The following is a 17,327-nucleotide window of genomic DNA, read 5'->3' as shown; positions in this document are numbered from 1 at the left end:
ATGATGAAAACTATTACTCACAGGATGAGTATGGTGAACACTATTACTCAAAGGAAGAGTATCGTTAGCACTATTACTCACAGGAAGAGTATGGTGACCTCTATTACTCACAGGAAGAGTTTGGTGGCCACTATTACTCACAAGAAGAGTATGGTGACCACTATTACTCACAGGAAGAGTATGGTGACCACTATTATTCACAGGAAGAGTGTGGTGAGCACTATTATTCACAGGAAGAGTATGGTGACCACTATTACTCACAGGAAGTGTATTGTGAGCACTATTACTCACAGGAAGAGTATGGTGACCACTATTACTCACAGGAAGAGTGTGGTGAGCACTATTACTCACAGGAAGAGTATGGTGACCACAATTACTCACAGGAAGAGTATGGTGACCACTATTACTCACAGGAAGAGTATGGTGACCACTATTATTCACAGGAAGAGTGTGGTGAGCACTATTATTCACAGGAAGAGTATGGTGACCACTATTACTCACAGGAAGAGTCTGGTGACCACTATTGCTCACATGAAGAGTATTGTGTCCACTGTTACTCACATGAAGAGTATGGTGACCAATATTGCTCACAGGAAGAGTATGGTGACATTTATTACTCACAGGAAGAGTATGGTGACCACTATTGCTCACAGGAAGAGTATGGTGACCACTATTACTCACAGGAAGAGTATGGTGACAACTATTGCTCACAGGATGGGTATGGTGACCAATGTTACTCACAGGAAGAGTATGGTGACCACTATTACTCACATGAAGAGTATGGTGACCACTATTACTCACAAGAAGAGTATGGTGACCACTACTACTCACAGGATGGGTATGGTGACCACTATTACTCACAGGAAGAGTATGGTGGCCACTATTACTTTTAGGATGGGTATGGTGACCACTATTACTCACAGGAAGAGTATGGTGACAACTATTACTCACAGGATGGGTATGGTGACCAATGTTACTCACAGAAAGAGTATGATGAAAACTATTACTCACAGGATGAGTATGGTGAACACTTTTACTCACAGGAAAAGTATGATGAAAACTATTACTCACAGGATGAGTATGGTGAACACTATTACTCACAGGAAGAGTATCGTTAGCACTATTACTCACAGGAAGAGATTGGTGACCACTATTACTCATTGGAAGAGTATGGTGGCCACTATTACTCACAAGAAGAGATTGGTGACCACTATTACTCACACGAAGTGTATGGTGACCACTATTACTCACAAGAGTATGGTGACCACTATTACTCACAGGAAGTGTATTGTGAGCACTATTACTCACAGGAAGAGTATGGTGACCACTATTACTCACAGGAAGGGTATGGTGACCACTATTACTTACAGGAAGAGTATGGTGACCACTATTACTCACAGGAAGGGTATGGTGACCACTATTACTCACAGGAAGAGTATGGTGACCACTATTACTCGCAAGAAGAGTATGGTGACCACTATTACTCACAGGATGGGTATGGTGACCACTATTACTCACAAAATGGGTATGGTGACCACTATTACTCACAGGAAGAGTATGGAGTGCACTATTACTCACAGGAAGTGTATGGTGACCACTTTTACTCACAGGAAGAGTATCGAGAGCACTATTACTCACAGGAAGTGTATGGTGACCACTATTACTCACAGGAAGAGTATGGAGACCACTATTACTCACAGGAAGAGTATGGTGACCACTATTACTCACAGGAAGAGTATGGTGCCCACTATTACTCACAAGAAGAGCATGATGACCACTATTACTCACAGGATGGGTATGATGACCACTACTACTCACAGGATGGGTATGGTGACCACTATTACTCACAGGAAGAGTATGGTGGTCACTATTACTCACAGGATGGGTATGGTGACCACTATTACTCACAGGATGGGTATGGTGACCACTATTACTCACAGGATGGGTATGGTGACTACTATTACTCACAGGATGGGTATAGTGACCACAATTACTCACAGGAAGAGTATGGTGACAACTATTACTCACAGGATGGGTATGGTGACCAATGTTACTCACAGGAAGAGTATGGTGACCACTATTTCTCACATGAAGAGTATGGTGACCACTCTTACTCACAAGAAGAGTATGGTGACCACTACTACTCACAGGATGGATATGGTGACCACTATTATTCACAGGAAGAGTATGGTGGCCACTATTACTTCCAGGATGGGTATGGTGACCACTATTACTCACAGGAAGAGTATGGTGACAACTATTACTCACAGGATGGGTATGGTGACCAATGTTACTCACAGGAAGAGTATGATGAAAACTATTACTCACAGGATGAGTATGGTGAACACTATTACTCACAGGAAGAGTATCGTTAGCACTATTACTCACAGGAAGAGTATGGTGACCACTATTACTCACAGGAAGAGTATGGTGGCCACAATTACTCACAAGAAGAGTATGGTGACCACTATTACTCACAAGTGTATGGTGACCACTATTACTCACAGGAAGTGTATTGTGAGCACTATTACTCACAGGAAGAGTATGGTGACCACTATTACTCACAGGAAGAGTATGGTGACCACTATTACTCACAGGAAGAGTATGGTGACCACAATTACTCACAGGAAGAGTATGGTGACCACTATTACTCACAAGAAGAGTATGGTGACCACTATTATTCACAGGAAGAGTGTGGTGAGCACTATTATTCACAGGAAGAGTATGGTGACCACTATTACTCACAGGAAGAGTATGGTGACCACTATTGCTCACATGAAGAGTATTGTGACCACTGTTACTCACATGAAGAGTATGGTGACCAATATTGCTCACAGGAAGAGTATGGTGACATTTATTACTCACAGGAAGAGTATGGTGACCACTATTGCTCACAGGAAGAGTATGGTGACCACTATTACTCACAGGAAGAGTATGGTGACCACTATTACTCACAAGAAGAGCATGATGACCACTATTACTCACAGGATGGGTATGATGACCACTTCTACTCACAGGATGGGTATGGTGACCACTATTTCTCACAGGAAGAGTATGGTGGCCACTATTACTCACTGGATGGGTATGGTGACCACTATTACTCACAGGATGGGTATGGTGACCACTATTACTCACAGGATGGGTATGGTGACCACTATTACTCACAGGATGGGTATAGTGACCACAATTACTCACAGGAAGAGTATGGTGACAACTATTGCTCACAGGATGGGTATGGTGACCAATGTTACTCACAGGAAGAGTATGGTGACCACTATTACTCACATGAAGAGTATGGTGACCACTATTACTCACAAGAAGAGTATGGTGACCACTACTACTCACAGGATGGGTATGGTGACCACTATTACTCACAGGAAGAGTATGGTGGCCACTATTACTTTTAGGATGGGTATGGTGACCACTATTACTCACAGGAAGAGTATGGTGACAACTATTACTCACAGGATGGGTATGGTGACCAATGTTACTCACAGAAAGAGTATGATGAAAACTATTACTCACAGGATGAGTATGGTGAACACTTTTACTCTCAGGAAAAGTATGATGAAAACTATTACTCACAGGATGAGTATGGTGAACACTATTACTCACAGGAAGAGTATCGTTAGCACTATTACTCACAGGAAGAGATTGGTGACCACTATTACTCACAGGAAGAGTATGGTGGCCACTATTACTCACAAGAAGAGATTGGTGACCACTATTACTCACACGAAGTGTATGGTGACCACTATTACTCACAAGAGTATGGTGACCACTATTACTCACAGGAAGTGTATTGTGAGCACTATTACTCACAGGAAGAGTATGGTGACCACTATTACTCACAGGAAGGGTATGGTGACCACTATTACTTACAGGAAGAGTATGGTGACCACTATTACTCGCAAGAAGAGTATGGTGACCACTATTACTCACAGGATGGGTATGGTGACCACTATTACTCACAAAATGGGTATGGTGACCACTATTACTCACAGGAAGAGTATGGAGTGCACTATTACTCACAGGAAGTGTATGGTGACCACTTTTACTCACAGGAAGAGTATCGAGAGCACTATTACTCACAGGAAGTGTATGGTGACCACTATTACTCACAGGAAGAGTATGGAGACCACTATTACTCACAGGAAGAGTATGGTGACCACTATTACTCACAGGAAGAGTATGGTGACCACTATTACTCACAAGAAGAGCATGATGACCACTTTTACTCACAGGATGGGTATGATGACCACTACTACTCACAGGATGGGTATGGTGACCACTATTACTCACAGGAAGAGTATGGTGGTCACTATTACTCACAGGATGGGTATGGTGACCACTATTACTCACAGGATGGGTATGGTGACCACTATTACTCACAGGATGGGTATGGTGACTACTATTACTCACAGGATGGGTATAGTGACCACAATTACTCACAGGAAGAGTATGGTGACAACTATTACTCACAGGATGGGTATGGTGACCAATGTTACTCACAGGAAGAGTATGGTGACCACTATTTCTCACATGAAGAGTATGGTGACCACTCTTACTCACAAGAAGAGTATGGTGACCACTACTACTCACAGGATGGATATGGTGACCACTATTATTCACAGGAAGAGTATGGTGGCCACTATTACTTCCAGGATGGGTATGGTGACCACTATTACTCACAGGAAGAGTATGGTGACAACTATTACTCACAGGATGGGTATGGTGACCAATGTTACTCACAGGAAGAGTATGATGAAAACTATTACTCACAGGATGAGTATGGTGAACACTATTAATCACAGGAAGAGTATCGTTAGCACTATTACTCACAGGAAGAGTATGGTGACCACTATTACTCACAGGAAGAGTATGGTGGCCACAATTACTCACAAGAAGAGTATGGTGACCACTATTACTCACAAGTGTATGGTGACCACTATTACTCACAGGAAGTGTATTGTGAGCACTATTACTCACATGAAGAGTATGGGGACCACTATTACTCACAGGAAAAGTATGGTGACCACTATTACTTACAGGAAGAGTATGGTGACCACTATTACTCACAGGAAGAGTATGGTGACCACTATTACTCACAAGAAGAGTATGGTGACCACTATTACTCACAGGATGGGTATGATGACCACTATTACTCACAGGAAGAGTATGGTGACCACTATTACTCACAGGAAGAGTATGATGAAAACTATTACTCACAGGATGAGTATGGTGAACACTATTACTCAAAGGAAGAGTATCGTTAGCACTATTACTCACAGGAAGAGTATGGTGACCTCTATTACTCACAGGAAGAGTTTGGTGGCCACTATTACTCACAAGAAGAGTATGGTGACCACTATTACTCACAGGAAGAGTATGGTGACCACTATTATTCACAGGAAGAGTGTGGTGAGCACTATTATTCACAGGAAGAGTATGGTGACCACTATTACTCACAGGAAGTGTATTGTGAGCACTATTACTCACAGGAAGAGTATGGTGACCACTATTACTCACAGGAAGAGTGTGGTGAGCACTATTACTCACAGGAAGAGTATGGTGACCACAATTACTCACAGGAAGAGTATGGTGACCACTATTACTCACAGGAAGAGTATGGTGACCACTATTATTCACAGGAAGAGTGTGGTGAGCACTATTATTCACAGGAAGAGTATGGTGACCACTATTACTCACAGGAAGAGTCTGGTGACCACTATTGCTCACATGAAGAGTATTGTGTCCACTGTTACTCACATGAAGAGTATGGTGACCAATATTGCTCACAGGAAGAGTATGGTGACATTTATTACTCACAGGAAGAGTATGGTGACCACTATTGCTCACAGGAAGAGTATGGTGACCACTATTACTCACAGGAAGAGTATGGTGACTACTATTACTCACAGTAAAGAGTATGGTGGCTACTATTGCTCACAGGAAGAGTATGGTGACCACTATTACTCACATGAAGAGTATGGTGACCACTATTGCTCACAGGAAGAGTATGGTGACCACTATTACTCACAGGAAGAGTATGGTGACCACTATTACTCACAGGAAGAGTATGGTGACCACTATTACTCACTGGAAGAGTATGGTGACTACTATTACTCACAGTAAAGAGTATGGTGGCTACTATTGCTCACAGAAAGAGTATGGTGACCACTATTACTCACAGGAAAAGTATGGTGCCCACTATTGCTCACAGGAAGAGAATGGTGCCCACTATTGCTCACAGGAAGAGTATGGTGACCAATATTGCTCACAGGAAGAGTATGGTTACATTTATTACTCACAGGAAGAGTATGGTGACCACTATTGCTCACAGGAAGAGTATGGTGACCACTATTACTCACAGGAAGAGTATGGTGACTACTATTACTCACAGTAAAGAGTATGGTGGCTACTATTGCTCACAGGAAGAGTATGGTGACCACTATTACTCACATGAAGAGTATGGTGACCACTATTGCTCACAGGAAGAGTATGGTGACCACTATTACTCACAGGAAGAGTATGGTGACCACTATTACTCACAGGAAGAGTATGGTGACCACTATTACTCACTGGAAGAGTATGGTGACTAGTATTACTCACAGTAAAGAGTATGGTGGCTACTATTGCTCACAGAAAGAGTATGGTGACCACTATTACTGACAGGAAAAGTATGGTGCCCACTATTGCTCACAGGAAGAGAATGGTGCCCACTATTGCTCACAGGAAGAGTATGGTGACCAATATTACTCACAGGAAGAGTATGGTGACCACTATTACTCACAGGAAGAGTATGGTGACCACTATTACTCACAGGAAGAGTATGGTGTACATAATAATGACTCCAGTAGCCTCCTGATCATACTCACGCTAGCAAGGACGAGGACCGCTCTGTGACCGCTCACTCCGTCGTGATCCTGGAGACTGAGAGAAGCATCGTCCCCTGTGTTATATGTGGAGGGCCTCGCAGGTGCCACATCTTGATGTCCTCCCAGTGTATAGGTCAATGTAACAGTTTGTAAATTACTAAATTTTTAAGAGTTAATAATGGTTAAGACATTTATTTGCATTAAGTTAATTTTTGATAAATTATGTTCCTGAGCAGACGAGAGCTATAGATCTGTGGTTTGGCAACGCTGCTGTTGTTGTTGCACCATGATTGTGCTGTGTACTAGTGGATGGGAGGGGGGGGTGATGTGGGGTATGGGGGAGGGGGGTGACTGTGTGGGGGATTAATTGGGCCGTTATCAGTGAGTGGGGCGTGGAGATATGTATCCTTCAAGCCACAGTAATTAAGGTAACCAAGGCATGGAGATAGTACTGGGTGGATTGTGTGTGGGTAGGGAGGTGGTGGATTTTGTATGGGCGGGGATGTGGTGGGCGATTGTTCTCACAATCTTTGGCTCTTTGGTCCTGTCTCTCAACCGTCAATCAACTGATGTACATATTCCTGAGCCTACTGGGCTCTTATCAAATCTACATTTGAAAATGTGTATGAAGTCTGCCTCCACCACATAACTGCTTAATGCATTCCAATTATTAACTTCTCTGACACTGAAAACATTCTTTCTAACGTCTCTGTGGCTCATTTGGGTCCTAATTTTCCACCTGTGTCCCCTTGTTCATGTTCTACCCGTGCTGAAGAGTTTGTCTTTGTTAACCCTGTCAATTTCCCTGAGAGGTTTGTAGGTGGTTATCGTGTCTCCCCTTACTCTTCTGTTTTCAAGGGACGTGGGGTACAACTCCCTTAGCCTTTCCTCGTAGCTCATACCTCTCAGTTCCGGGACGAGTCGGGTGGCATACCTTGAGGTTACTTTGAGATGGTTTCGGGGCTTAGCGTCCCCGCGGCCAGGTCTTCAACCAGGAATACCTCTGAATCTTCTCTAACTTCGTCTTGTGTTTAACTAGGTATGGACTCCAGGCTGGAGCTCCATATTCCAGGATGGGTCTGACAAAAATTCTATGCAGGGTCCTGAACGATTCCTTAGACAAGTTTCTAAAGTCAGTTCTTGTGTTGGCCAATCTAGCATATGCCGCTGATGATATCCTTTTGATGTGGGCCTCTGAGGACAGGATCTGTGTGATAGCAACCCCCAGATCTTTCTCTCTATTTAACTCTTGCAGGATTTCACCTCCCAGATGGTACCTTGTGTTCAGCCTTCTGCTCCCTTTGCCTAATTTCATTACTTTACACTTTCATGAGTTGAACGTTAGTAGCCATTTTCTAGACCATTCCACCAGATTGTCCAGGTCGTCCTGTAGTCTTTGTCTATCTTCATCTGTCTTGATTCTTCTCATAATTTTTGTATCATCAGCAAACATTGAGAGGAATGAGTCTATACCCTCTGGAAGATCGTTTACATATATTAGAAACAGGATGGGTCCAAGTACAGAGTCCTGTGAGACTCTGCTAGTGACATCTCGCCACTCTGATGTCTTCCCCCTCACAGTTACTATCTGTTACCTGTTGCTTAGATACACTCTTATCCACTGGAGCACCTTACCTTTTACTCCAGCCAGTTGCTCCAAGTTTTGTAACAGCCTTTTATGTGGTACTGTGTCAAAGACTTTCTGATAAATGCAGTCTACCCACCTTCTCTTTCTTGAATAATTTTTGCTGCTTGGTCATAAAATTCTATTAAACCTGTGAGGCACGATTTACCATCTCTGAACCCATGCTGGTGGTGTGTTACAAAGCTATTTCCCTCCAGATGCTCTACAAGCCTTTTCCTCACGATCTTCTCTATCACCTTGCATAGTATACAAGTTAGGAAAACTGACCTGCAGTTCAGTGCCTCTTGCCTGTCACCCTTTTTGTATATTGGGACTACATTAGCTGTCTTCCAGCTTTCCGATAGGTCTACTGTTTCCAGTGACCTGTTATACATCATAGAGAATGGCACATAAGGTGTTTCTGCAACTTCTTTTAGTACCCACGGTGAGATTCTGTCAAGCCCAACAACCTTTTTCACATTCAGCTCCAACAGATTCCTTTTGACCTCATCATTAGTGAGGTCAAATTCCTCCAAGGTTGCTTGGTTTGCCTCGTCCTCATTTAGTGCAGGGGGGTTCTTGTTCTATTGTGAAGACCTCCTGGAATCTCTTGTTGAGTTCTTCACACAACTCCTTATCATTCTCTGTGTATCTGTTCTCCCCTTTTCTCAGTTTCATCACTTTTTCCTTCACTGTTGCTTTCCTCTTGATGTGGCTGTAGAGCAGTTTTGGTTGGGTCTTAGCTTTACTCGCAATGTCATTTTCATACTGTCTCTCTGCTTCTCTCCTCACTCTGATATACTCCTTTCTTGCTCTCTGGTATCTCTCCCTGCTCTCTGGTGTTCTGTCATTCCCGTAGTTTCTCCATGTTCTTGTACTCAATTGCTTCGTTACCTTACATTCCTAATTGAACCATGGATTCTTCTGTTGCTTTTCGTTTTTTTTCCTTTTGGGCCGGGATAGCCCTGCCTGCAGCTTCCAGACACTTCTGGGTAACATAGTCCATTATACCCTGTACAGTTTTCTCTCTGAGTTCTGTTTCCCATGGTATTCCCATTAGGAAGTTCCTCATCTCGTCATATTTTCCTCTTTGGTAATTTAGTGTTTTCCCTTCCAATCCCATCCTTGGATAGGTTATCCCTATCTCTACCAGATACTCAAATGTCAATACACTCATTCACTCATTCCTATGGGGGCTTCAAATCTGACTTACCTCATTTCTGACTCATTCAAGGTGAATATCAGGTAGAGTCTAGCTGGTTTGTCATTGCTTCTCATTCTTGTGGGTTCCCTGACATGTTCGCTCAGAAAGTACCTTCCTGCCACTTCCAAAAGTTTAGCTCTCCATGTGGGTACCCTTTCTCCCAGTCTATCTTTGCATGGTTGAAATCGCCCAAGATTAAGAGTCTTGAGCCATTCCTGCAGGTAACTGAAGCTGCTCTCTCTATTATATTATTGGATGCCATGTTGTTCCTATCAAACTCCTGTCTGGGTCTTCTGTCATTTAGTGAAGGGTTGTAAATGACTGCTGCTATTATCTTAGGTCCTCCCATTGTCATAGTTCCTGTTATGTAATCTCTGAACTTATCTCAGCCCGGAATTTCCATTTCATCAGAACTCCAATCCTGCAGTTTAGGATTGGGTTTAGGATTTAGGACCGCTCTCTCCAAGGGGAGAGAGGGGAACCCATAGCGACACCGAAAGTTTGAGTGTAATATTTACAATTGAAAGAAAAAGAGTTAGAGTCAACACAGAGTCTAATGAGTTCGAGAAAAACGTCAGTGGGAACCGGGAGTCACCCTCTGTCTAAGGAAAGAGAGAACGTCATCGAGGGGAACATTAGTGAACAGAGAGTCGACATCAAGACTAAGCATCTTACAGGAGGGCTGCAGGTGCAGTCTTTCTATGAAGTCCTGAGAGTGACGAAGGTGGGCAGGGGAAAAAGTGCCAAGGTAAGGCGTCAGAGTTTTAACGATCCAGCAGGACAGAGTATAGCCAACAGAGTCCTGTGAAGAAACGATAGGACGAAGAGGAACACCAGGTTTATGAGTCTTAGGTAGACCATAGAAATAAGGAAGAGAAGGGCAGATGACACGTAAACGTTTAATGAGATCGAAGTCAGGAGGACAAAGACTAGAGAGCTGTCTTAGTTTGTGATTAAAGGAAGTTTTAAGCCGATCCAAAGGGTTAGAAGTCAGAGCGGCATATGTGCGGGAGTCAAAGAGCAAGACATCTGCTTCTCGGAGGTAGTCCTCACGGTCAAGGACAACCACCGTATTGCCTTTGTCGGAAGGAAGGATAAGAATAGAGTTGTTAGATTTCAGGGAGGCAAGGGCAAGCTGGAAGCGACGAGGAAGGTGGTGATTTTTAGAAAACAAGTTGTCAAGAACGGGTATAAGGCCCCCTATAAAGGCGGACAGGTCCGAAAGAGTACTAGAGTTAGAATTGACAAACCTGTCAAAGGAACTAATGAGATCAATGCCACAGCGTGGGCCAGGGGAAGTAGCAAAAGAAAGACCAAGGCCAAGAAGTTCTTGCTGGTGTTTAGAAAGAGGGGAAAATGAAAGGTTGGTAACACAGTCAGAGAGAGAGTATTTGGCCCAAGGACTGTTGGAGATCAAGCGTTGAAGTTTGTTGTGTAGTGTGGAGGAGTGGTGGGAAGAGGAGAGGTGAGCAGTGTCAAATGCAATGGGAAATAGGATATTGCATAGATCACTGGGAAGAGAAGAAGACAGAAAGCGTTGATGTTGACGTCCTATTAGAAAAGCATCGTCAACTTGTAAGGAGGTGGCATGAATAAGTTCTTGAAGAAGACGACGCGCATGTTCAGGAAAAGGAGAACCCGAAGTATTGAACCTATGTCGCTATGGGTTCCCCCTCTCTCCCCTGTTCTTGCCTATTTCTACATGGAATACTTCGAAACTGTTCTCTTTCCTTATATTGATTCTCGTCCCTCTCTCTCTGGCTTCACTATGTTGATGACATTTTGGCTTTATGGCCTTATAACCTTAGTCTTTTCCAGCCTTTCCGCCCCTCTCTTAACAATCTGGCGCCTTCCATCTATTTCAAAGTTGAATGGGAATCTAATTCCCTTCTTCCTTTTCTTGACGTTCACGTACACAGCTCCCGCCTGCATCTCCAGCTTGTGCACTAGTCTTATGTGGTACTGTGACAAAGGCTTTCTGCCAATCCAGAAAAATGCAGTCTGCCCAGGCCTCCCTTATCTGGCCTGATATGTGTTGCCTGGTCATAGAGTTCAGTTAATCCTGTGAGGCATGATTTGCCATCCCTGAAACCATGCTGCTGTTGTGTTACAAAGTTCTTTCGCTCCAGATGTTCCACTAGGTGTTTCGCACAATCTTCTCCATCATCATGCATGGTATGCAAGTTAGGGACACTGGTCTGTAGTTCAGTGCCTCCTGCCTATGACCATTCTTGTATACTGGGACAACATTTGCCATCTTCCAAATTTTTGGCAGTTCACCTGTTACCAGTGATTTGCTGTACACCATGGATAGTGGCAGGCACAGAGCTTCTGCTCCTTCCTTTAGTATCCATGGTAAGATTCCATCCAGGCCTACAGCCTTTGTCACATCCAGTTCTAGCAGATGCTTCCTCACCTCCCCACTGGTAATCACAAACTCCTCTAGTGGTGTCTGGTTACATATTCCCTCTCCTATCTCTGGGACTTCTCCTTGCTCTACTGTGAACACCTACTGGAACTTCTTATTGAGTTCTTTGCATACCTCCTTGTCGTTTGTAGTGAATCTGTCTGCCCCTACCCTCAATTTCATTACCTGTTCCTTCGCTGTCGTTTTTCTCCTGATGTGGCTGTGCAGCAACTTAGGTTGAGCCTTTGCCTTGCTCGCTATGTCGTTTTCATATTGTTGCTCTGTCTCTCATCTCACCCTGACGTATTTATTCTGAGGACTCTGGTATCTATCTCTGCTCTCTAATGCCCTGATATTTCTATAGCTTCTCCACATCCTTTTACATAATTGTTTTGCTTGTTTACATCTTTGATTAAACCATGGGTTTCTTGTCTGCATTTTTTTTCCTTTTGGACTGGGACAAACTTGTCTGTTGCCTCCTTACACTTCTGAGTGATGTAATCCATCATGTCTTGAGCCGTCTTTCCTCTAAGCTCTGTTTCCCAAGCTATATCTGTTAGAAATTTCCTTATCTCCTCAAAGTTTCCCTTCCGGAATGCCAGCCTTGTGTTTTGTGGGCCTTTCCTTGAGTACCTTTACGCTACTTCGACCAGGTACTCAAACATCAGTACACTGTGATCACTCATTCCCACGGGGGCTTCGAAACCGATTGAGTCGGTTTCGTCTGACGGTTTGATATGTCTGAATCGTTCAGAGTGAATACTAGGTCGAGTCTCGCTGGTTCATCATTGCCTGTCTTTCTTGTGGCTTCTCTGACATGCTGGCTTAAAAAGTTTCTTGTTGCCACTTCCAACAGTTTAGCTTCACATGTTTACACACCTCCACGCAGTTCCTTGTTTTCCCAGTCTATCCTTCCGTGATTGAAGTCCCTCATGATGAGTAGATGGGATCGATTGCTGCAGGCAGCAGCGGCTGCTCTCTCAATTATGGGGTTAACCGTCATGTTGTTTCTGTCGTACTCTTGCCTGGGTCTTCTGTCACTTGGTGGTGGGTCATATATCACTGCTACTACTACTACTCTTGATCCTCCCATCGTCATGGTACCTCTTATAAAGTCTCTGAACCCCCTCGCAGCCTGGAATAACCATCTCTTGTGTGTGGGCGGGGAGGTCGTGGGAGACTGTGTGTGTGGGTGGGGAGGTGGTGAGAGATTGTATGTGGGCAGGGTAGTGGTGGAGATTGTGTATATATCTAGGTTTCCCTGTCTGGGTTCAGCTTCGGCTCGTTGATCCCACCTTTCATCTGCCAATCAAATGCTGTACAGATTCTATGCATGTTGGGTTCTATCATACATACGTATTTAATTGTATATGGAGTCTGCCTCTGTGGAAAAATCCTCTGTCAGAGATTTATTATGACTAGAAGGGGATTGGACTCCAATAATATGGAAACATCTAAAATATTAACCAAAATTAAATTTTGTAATTAATTATTGTCGTGTTGAAGCTTAAGAAATTACAGTTACTAAGCCTTCAAGTCTTGAGTTGAGCGATCAGTGGAAATGACACTAGAGTTGTTGATAATCAATAAATATGTTATAAATTAGTCTTGGATTGTAGAAGGAAGCTGTTTTCCCAGCACCTGTAAAGGTTCACCTCATCAACATATTATAGTTAAATGAATTGCACGTTTTATTTACTGTTAGGAGGATTAATTGATTAATATATTATGCATGTTTACTGCAGCGACAAACTCAAGGGAAAATGTTATTCACTAAGAAGATCAACTTGTGTTGGTGTTGTTGTCAGCCTTTATAACGGCCAATCTTATCAGCTTAATCTTTTCCCAACTTCACTCGAGAATGTCGTCACTTATTATTGCAAAATTAGGAGGAAAGATAACTTATCTGATTCTGAGGGAAGCGATTTCTCGATTATGCAGTCTCCGTGGCGCAGTGGTAAGACACTCGCCCGGCGCTTCGTGCAACCCGTCCTCTTAAAAATAACGTCACTTTTGGCTCTTGTCTCACCACGCAGCCATATCTTCAGATGAATAACCAAGCCCAAGGGTTGTCTTCACCTCTGATCACATCGAAAAATATGTTGACCAGTCAACATCAAACGAGAATTGGATAACGTCTTGAACAATGGTTCATTCAAAGAAAACTTGGCGTACAGTCTGTATCCAGCACGACTGGGCAGGCCAGGACGACTGGCTGAGCCATCGATGCCTGGCCGGGCCAGCGACGCCTGGCCGGGCCTGCGACGCCTGGCCGAGCCAGCGACGCCTGGCCAGGCCAGCGACGCCTGGCCGCCCCTTAAGGTGCTGCCCAGCTTGTTTTTATGATTCTATTATTATTGATGTAATAAATTTCTCCACGTCCTTATTTAAGAATTTGTGACTGTTATTTATTTAACTATTACTAGATAATGTTATTATGCCATCACTGAATGGATAATAACACTCAATAATATAATGTTTTTAATGCAGCCTTGCCAATGACAGCGATATAAATTATAAATTTACGTAATTCATTCGTAATTCAATGCAAGGGCATTCGATTTGTTAACTTCCCTGTCACTGAACACATTGTTTCTGTTAACTTGTCTCTGTGGGACACAGGTGGAAACTACTCAGTTCCCACCTGTGTCCCCTCGTGCGAGTTCTATCTGTGCTAAATTATCTGGCTTTATCTACCTTATCAATTCCCCTGAGACTTGTGTATGTTGTAATCATATTTCCCTAACTCTTCCGTCTTCCAGTGATGTGAGGCTTTAATTCCTGCATCCTTTCATCATAACTCATCTATAGTTTTTGGGATTAGTCTGATGGCATACATCTGAATTTTCTCTTACTTCGTCTTGTGATTGACTAGGTATGAACTCCATGATGGAGCCACATACTCCAGGATTGGTCTGACATATGTGGTATACAAGGTTCTGAATACATCCTTACACAAATTTCTATGAGAAGATCTTGTGTTGCCAACCTAGCATATGCCTCTGAAGATATATCTTTGATTATGGATTTTGAAGACAGGGTAGGCGTTATAGCCACGCCATTTATTTTAATTTTCCTCATTCCTAAATTATTTCATTCATCTTCTATTTGGAGACGTAATAGATGTAGAAAATTTTGGAACATTTATGCCATTATGGCATGGTGGCCAAAATAGTACAAATGTTATGAAACCAGAAGCTAGAAGTTGGATTTGGTGGGCAAAAATGGACCAAGATATTGCTGCAGTAACAAAGAATTATCACATTTGCTTAAAGAATTATCAGAAACCCCAGGCCCCAGTACTTTCCTGACCATGCACTGGGAAATCCCAGGCCCCAGTACTTTCCTGGCCATGCACTGGGAAACCCCAGGCCCCAGTACTTTCCTGGCCATGCACTGGGAAACCCCCGGCCCCAGTACTTTCCTGGCCATGCACTGGGAAACCCCAGGCCCCAGTACTTTCCTGGCCATGCACTGGGAAACCCCCGGCCCCAGTACTTTCCTGGCCATGCACTGGGAAACCCCAGGCCCCAGTACTTCCCTGGCCATGCACTGGGAAACCCCAGTACTTTCCTGGCCATGCACTGGGAAACCCCAGGCCCCAGTACTTTCCTGGCCATGCACTGGGAAACCCCAGGCCCCAGTACTTTCCTGGCCATGCACTGGGAAACCCCAGGCCCCAGTACTTTCCTGGCCATGCACTGGGAAACCCCAGGCCCCAGTACTTTCCTGGCCATGCACTGGGAAACCCCAGGCCCCAGAACTTTCCTGACCATGCACTGGGAAATCCCAGGCCCCAGTACTTTCCTGGCCATGCACTGGGAAACCCCAGGCCCCAGTACTTTCCTGGCCATGCACTGGGAAACCCCAGGCCCCAGTACTTTCCTGGCCATGCACTGGGAAACCCCAGGCCCCAGTACTTTCCTGGCCATGCACTGGGAAACCCCAGGCCCCAGTACTTTCCTGGCCATGCACTGGGAAACCCCAGGCCCCAGAACTTTCCTGACCATGCACTGGGAAATCCCAGGCCCCAGTACTTTCCTGGCCATGCACTGGGAAACCCCAGGCCCCAGTACTTTCCTGGCCATGCACTGGGAAACCCCAGGCCCCAGTACTTTCTTGGCCATGCACTGGGAAACCCCAGGCCCCAGTACTTTCCTGGCCATGCACTGGGAAACCCCAGGCCCCAGTACTTTCCTGGCCATGCACTGGGAAACCCTGGTCTAGACTTCCTATAGATTATGCTGGACCTATGAATACAAATATTACCTGGTGGTGGTGGATTCATACACAAAATTAATGAATGTTACTGTGTGTAGTTCCACCACATCATCTGTATCTTGGGGCCACCACATAAATTATCTGGCTTCAGATAATGCCCTGTTTCGTATATTTACATGTACATATTTGGTTGAATAGACACAAAGAGTTTAGTGGTTTTTATTTAAAGTTAGTATAGTCTTGGTTTCAGCAGTCGGCTTGTTGGCAGTGTAGTGAAGTGTGGTAGTAGTTGAGACGAAGCCTGAAGCAGGGCAGAGAGCTGAGTGAGGCTGAGGTGGAGAGCTCGGATGCCGGGTGAGAGTGTAGACTGTGGCGCTCTGAATGTGAGCGGAGTCGAGTGGGGCCGAGCGCGTGGAAGTTTGATGCGGCCGGAGTCTGGCTGTGTGCTGTGTGTGGAGGCTGTCTTGTGAGGATAGGAACTGCACACATCGAGTGTTACAATGTTGCTGGTGAATGTTGAAGACGTGCCGTATCTCTCAAGCATCTCTACTGACCCACTCATGCAACTAGACTGATGATGACTCATTGTTGTTGTTGTTTTGGACTCGGCCACTCCGACTGTTATGACTCTGGGTTCCTTAGTTGGAAACCAGAGGTCAAGTTGAGCTCTAAATAATTACTTTACATTAATTCATAGAATTGGATCATGTGAGAGGGATATTTAATTACAATAATATTTATATCTGGGCTCCTTAAAATCCGGGAGTATGCCTTATTCCTATCTTCCTTGCCAGACATAAGATGAATCTTGTTTCTCACAGAGCATTCAGACTCTTGAGCTTGTTATTGATTAATTATCAGATATTCTTAGAATGTTTAAGGGAAATAGTAAGGAAGGTCTGAGTAAACTTGGGTTGATGTTTGCCGTACGATCAGCTGAAGATCCTCTGGCAGCAAGTGAGTGGGAGGCAGGAGGACGCTGGGTCATTCTTC

General features: G+C 44.2%; 1 protein-coding gene across 3 annotated transcripts in view; it reads right to left on the bottom strand.

Moving 5' to 3' along the window:
• Positions 1–6,936, bottom strand: part of LOC123765807 (uncharacterized) — a 139,224-nt gene extending 132,288 nt beyond the window's left edge. The window contains exon 1 of one of the 3 annotated variants that reach the window (XR_011230961.1): positions 6,879–6,935. Coding sequence is in view for 1 of the 3 variants with exons in the window: in XM_069338394.1 (XP_069194495.1) it covers positions 6,824–6,872 (49 nt within the window). In the remaining 2 variants the exon portion in view is untranslated. Of the gene's footprint in view, positions 1–6,823 lie in introns of all 3 variants that reach the window. The other 2 variants (XM_069338395.1, XM_069338394.1) reach the window with 2 other exon arrangements.
• Between the last annotated feature and the right edge of the window lie 10,391 nt (positions 6,937–17,327).

Source organism: Procambarus clarkii, chromosome 39 (assembly GCF_040958095.1).
Source record: "Procambarus clarkii isolate CNS0578487 chromosome 39, FALCON_Pclarkii_2.0, whole genome shotgun sequence".
In the NCBI taxonomy this organism is placed as follows: domain Eukaryota; kingdom Metazoa; phylum Arthropoda; class Malacostraca; order Decapoda; family Cambaridae; genus Procambarus; species Procambarus clarkii.
Note: the sequence above shows the minus strand (reverse complement) of the source record. Positions and strands in the feature narration are given on the sequence as shown.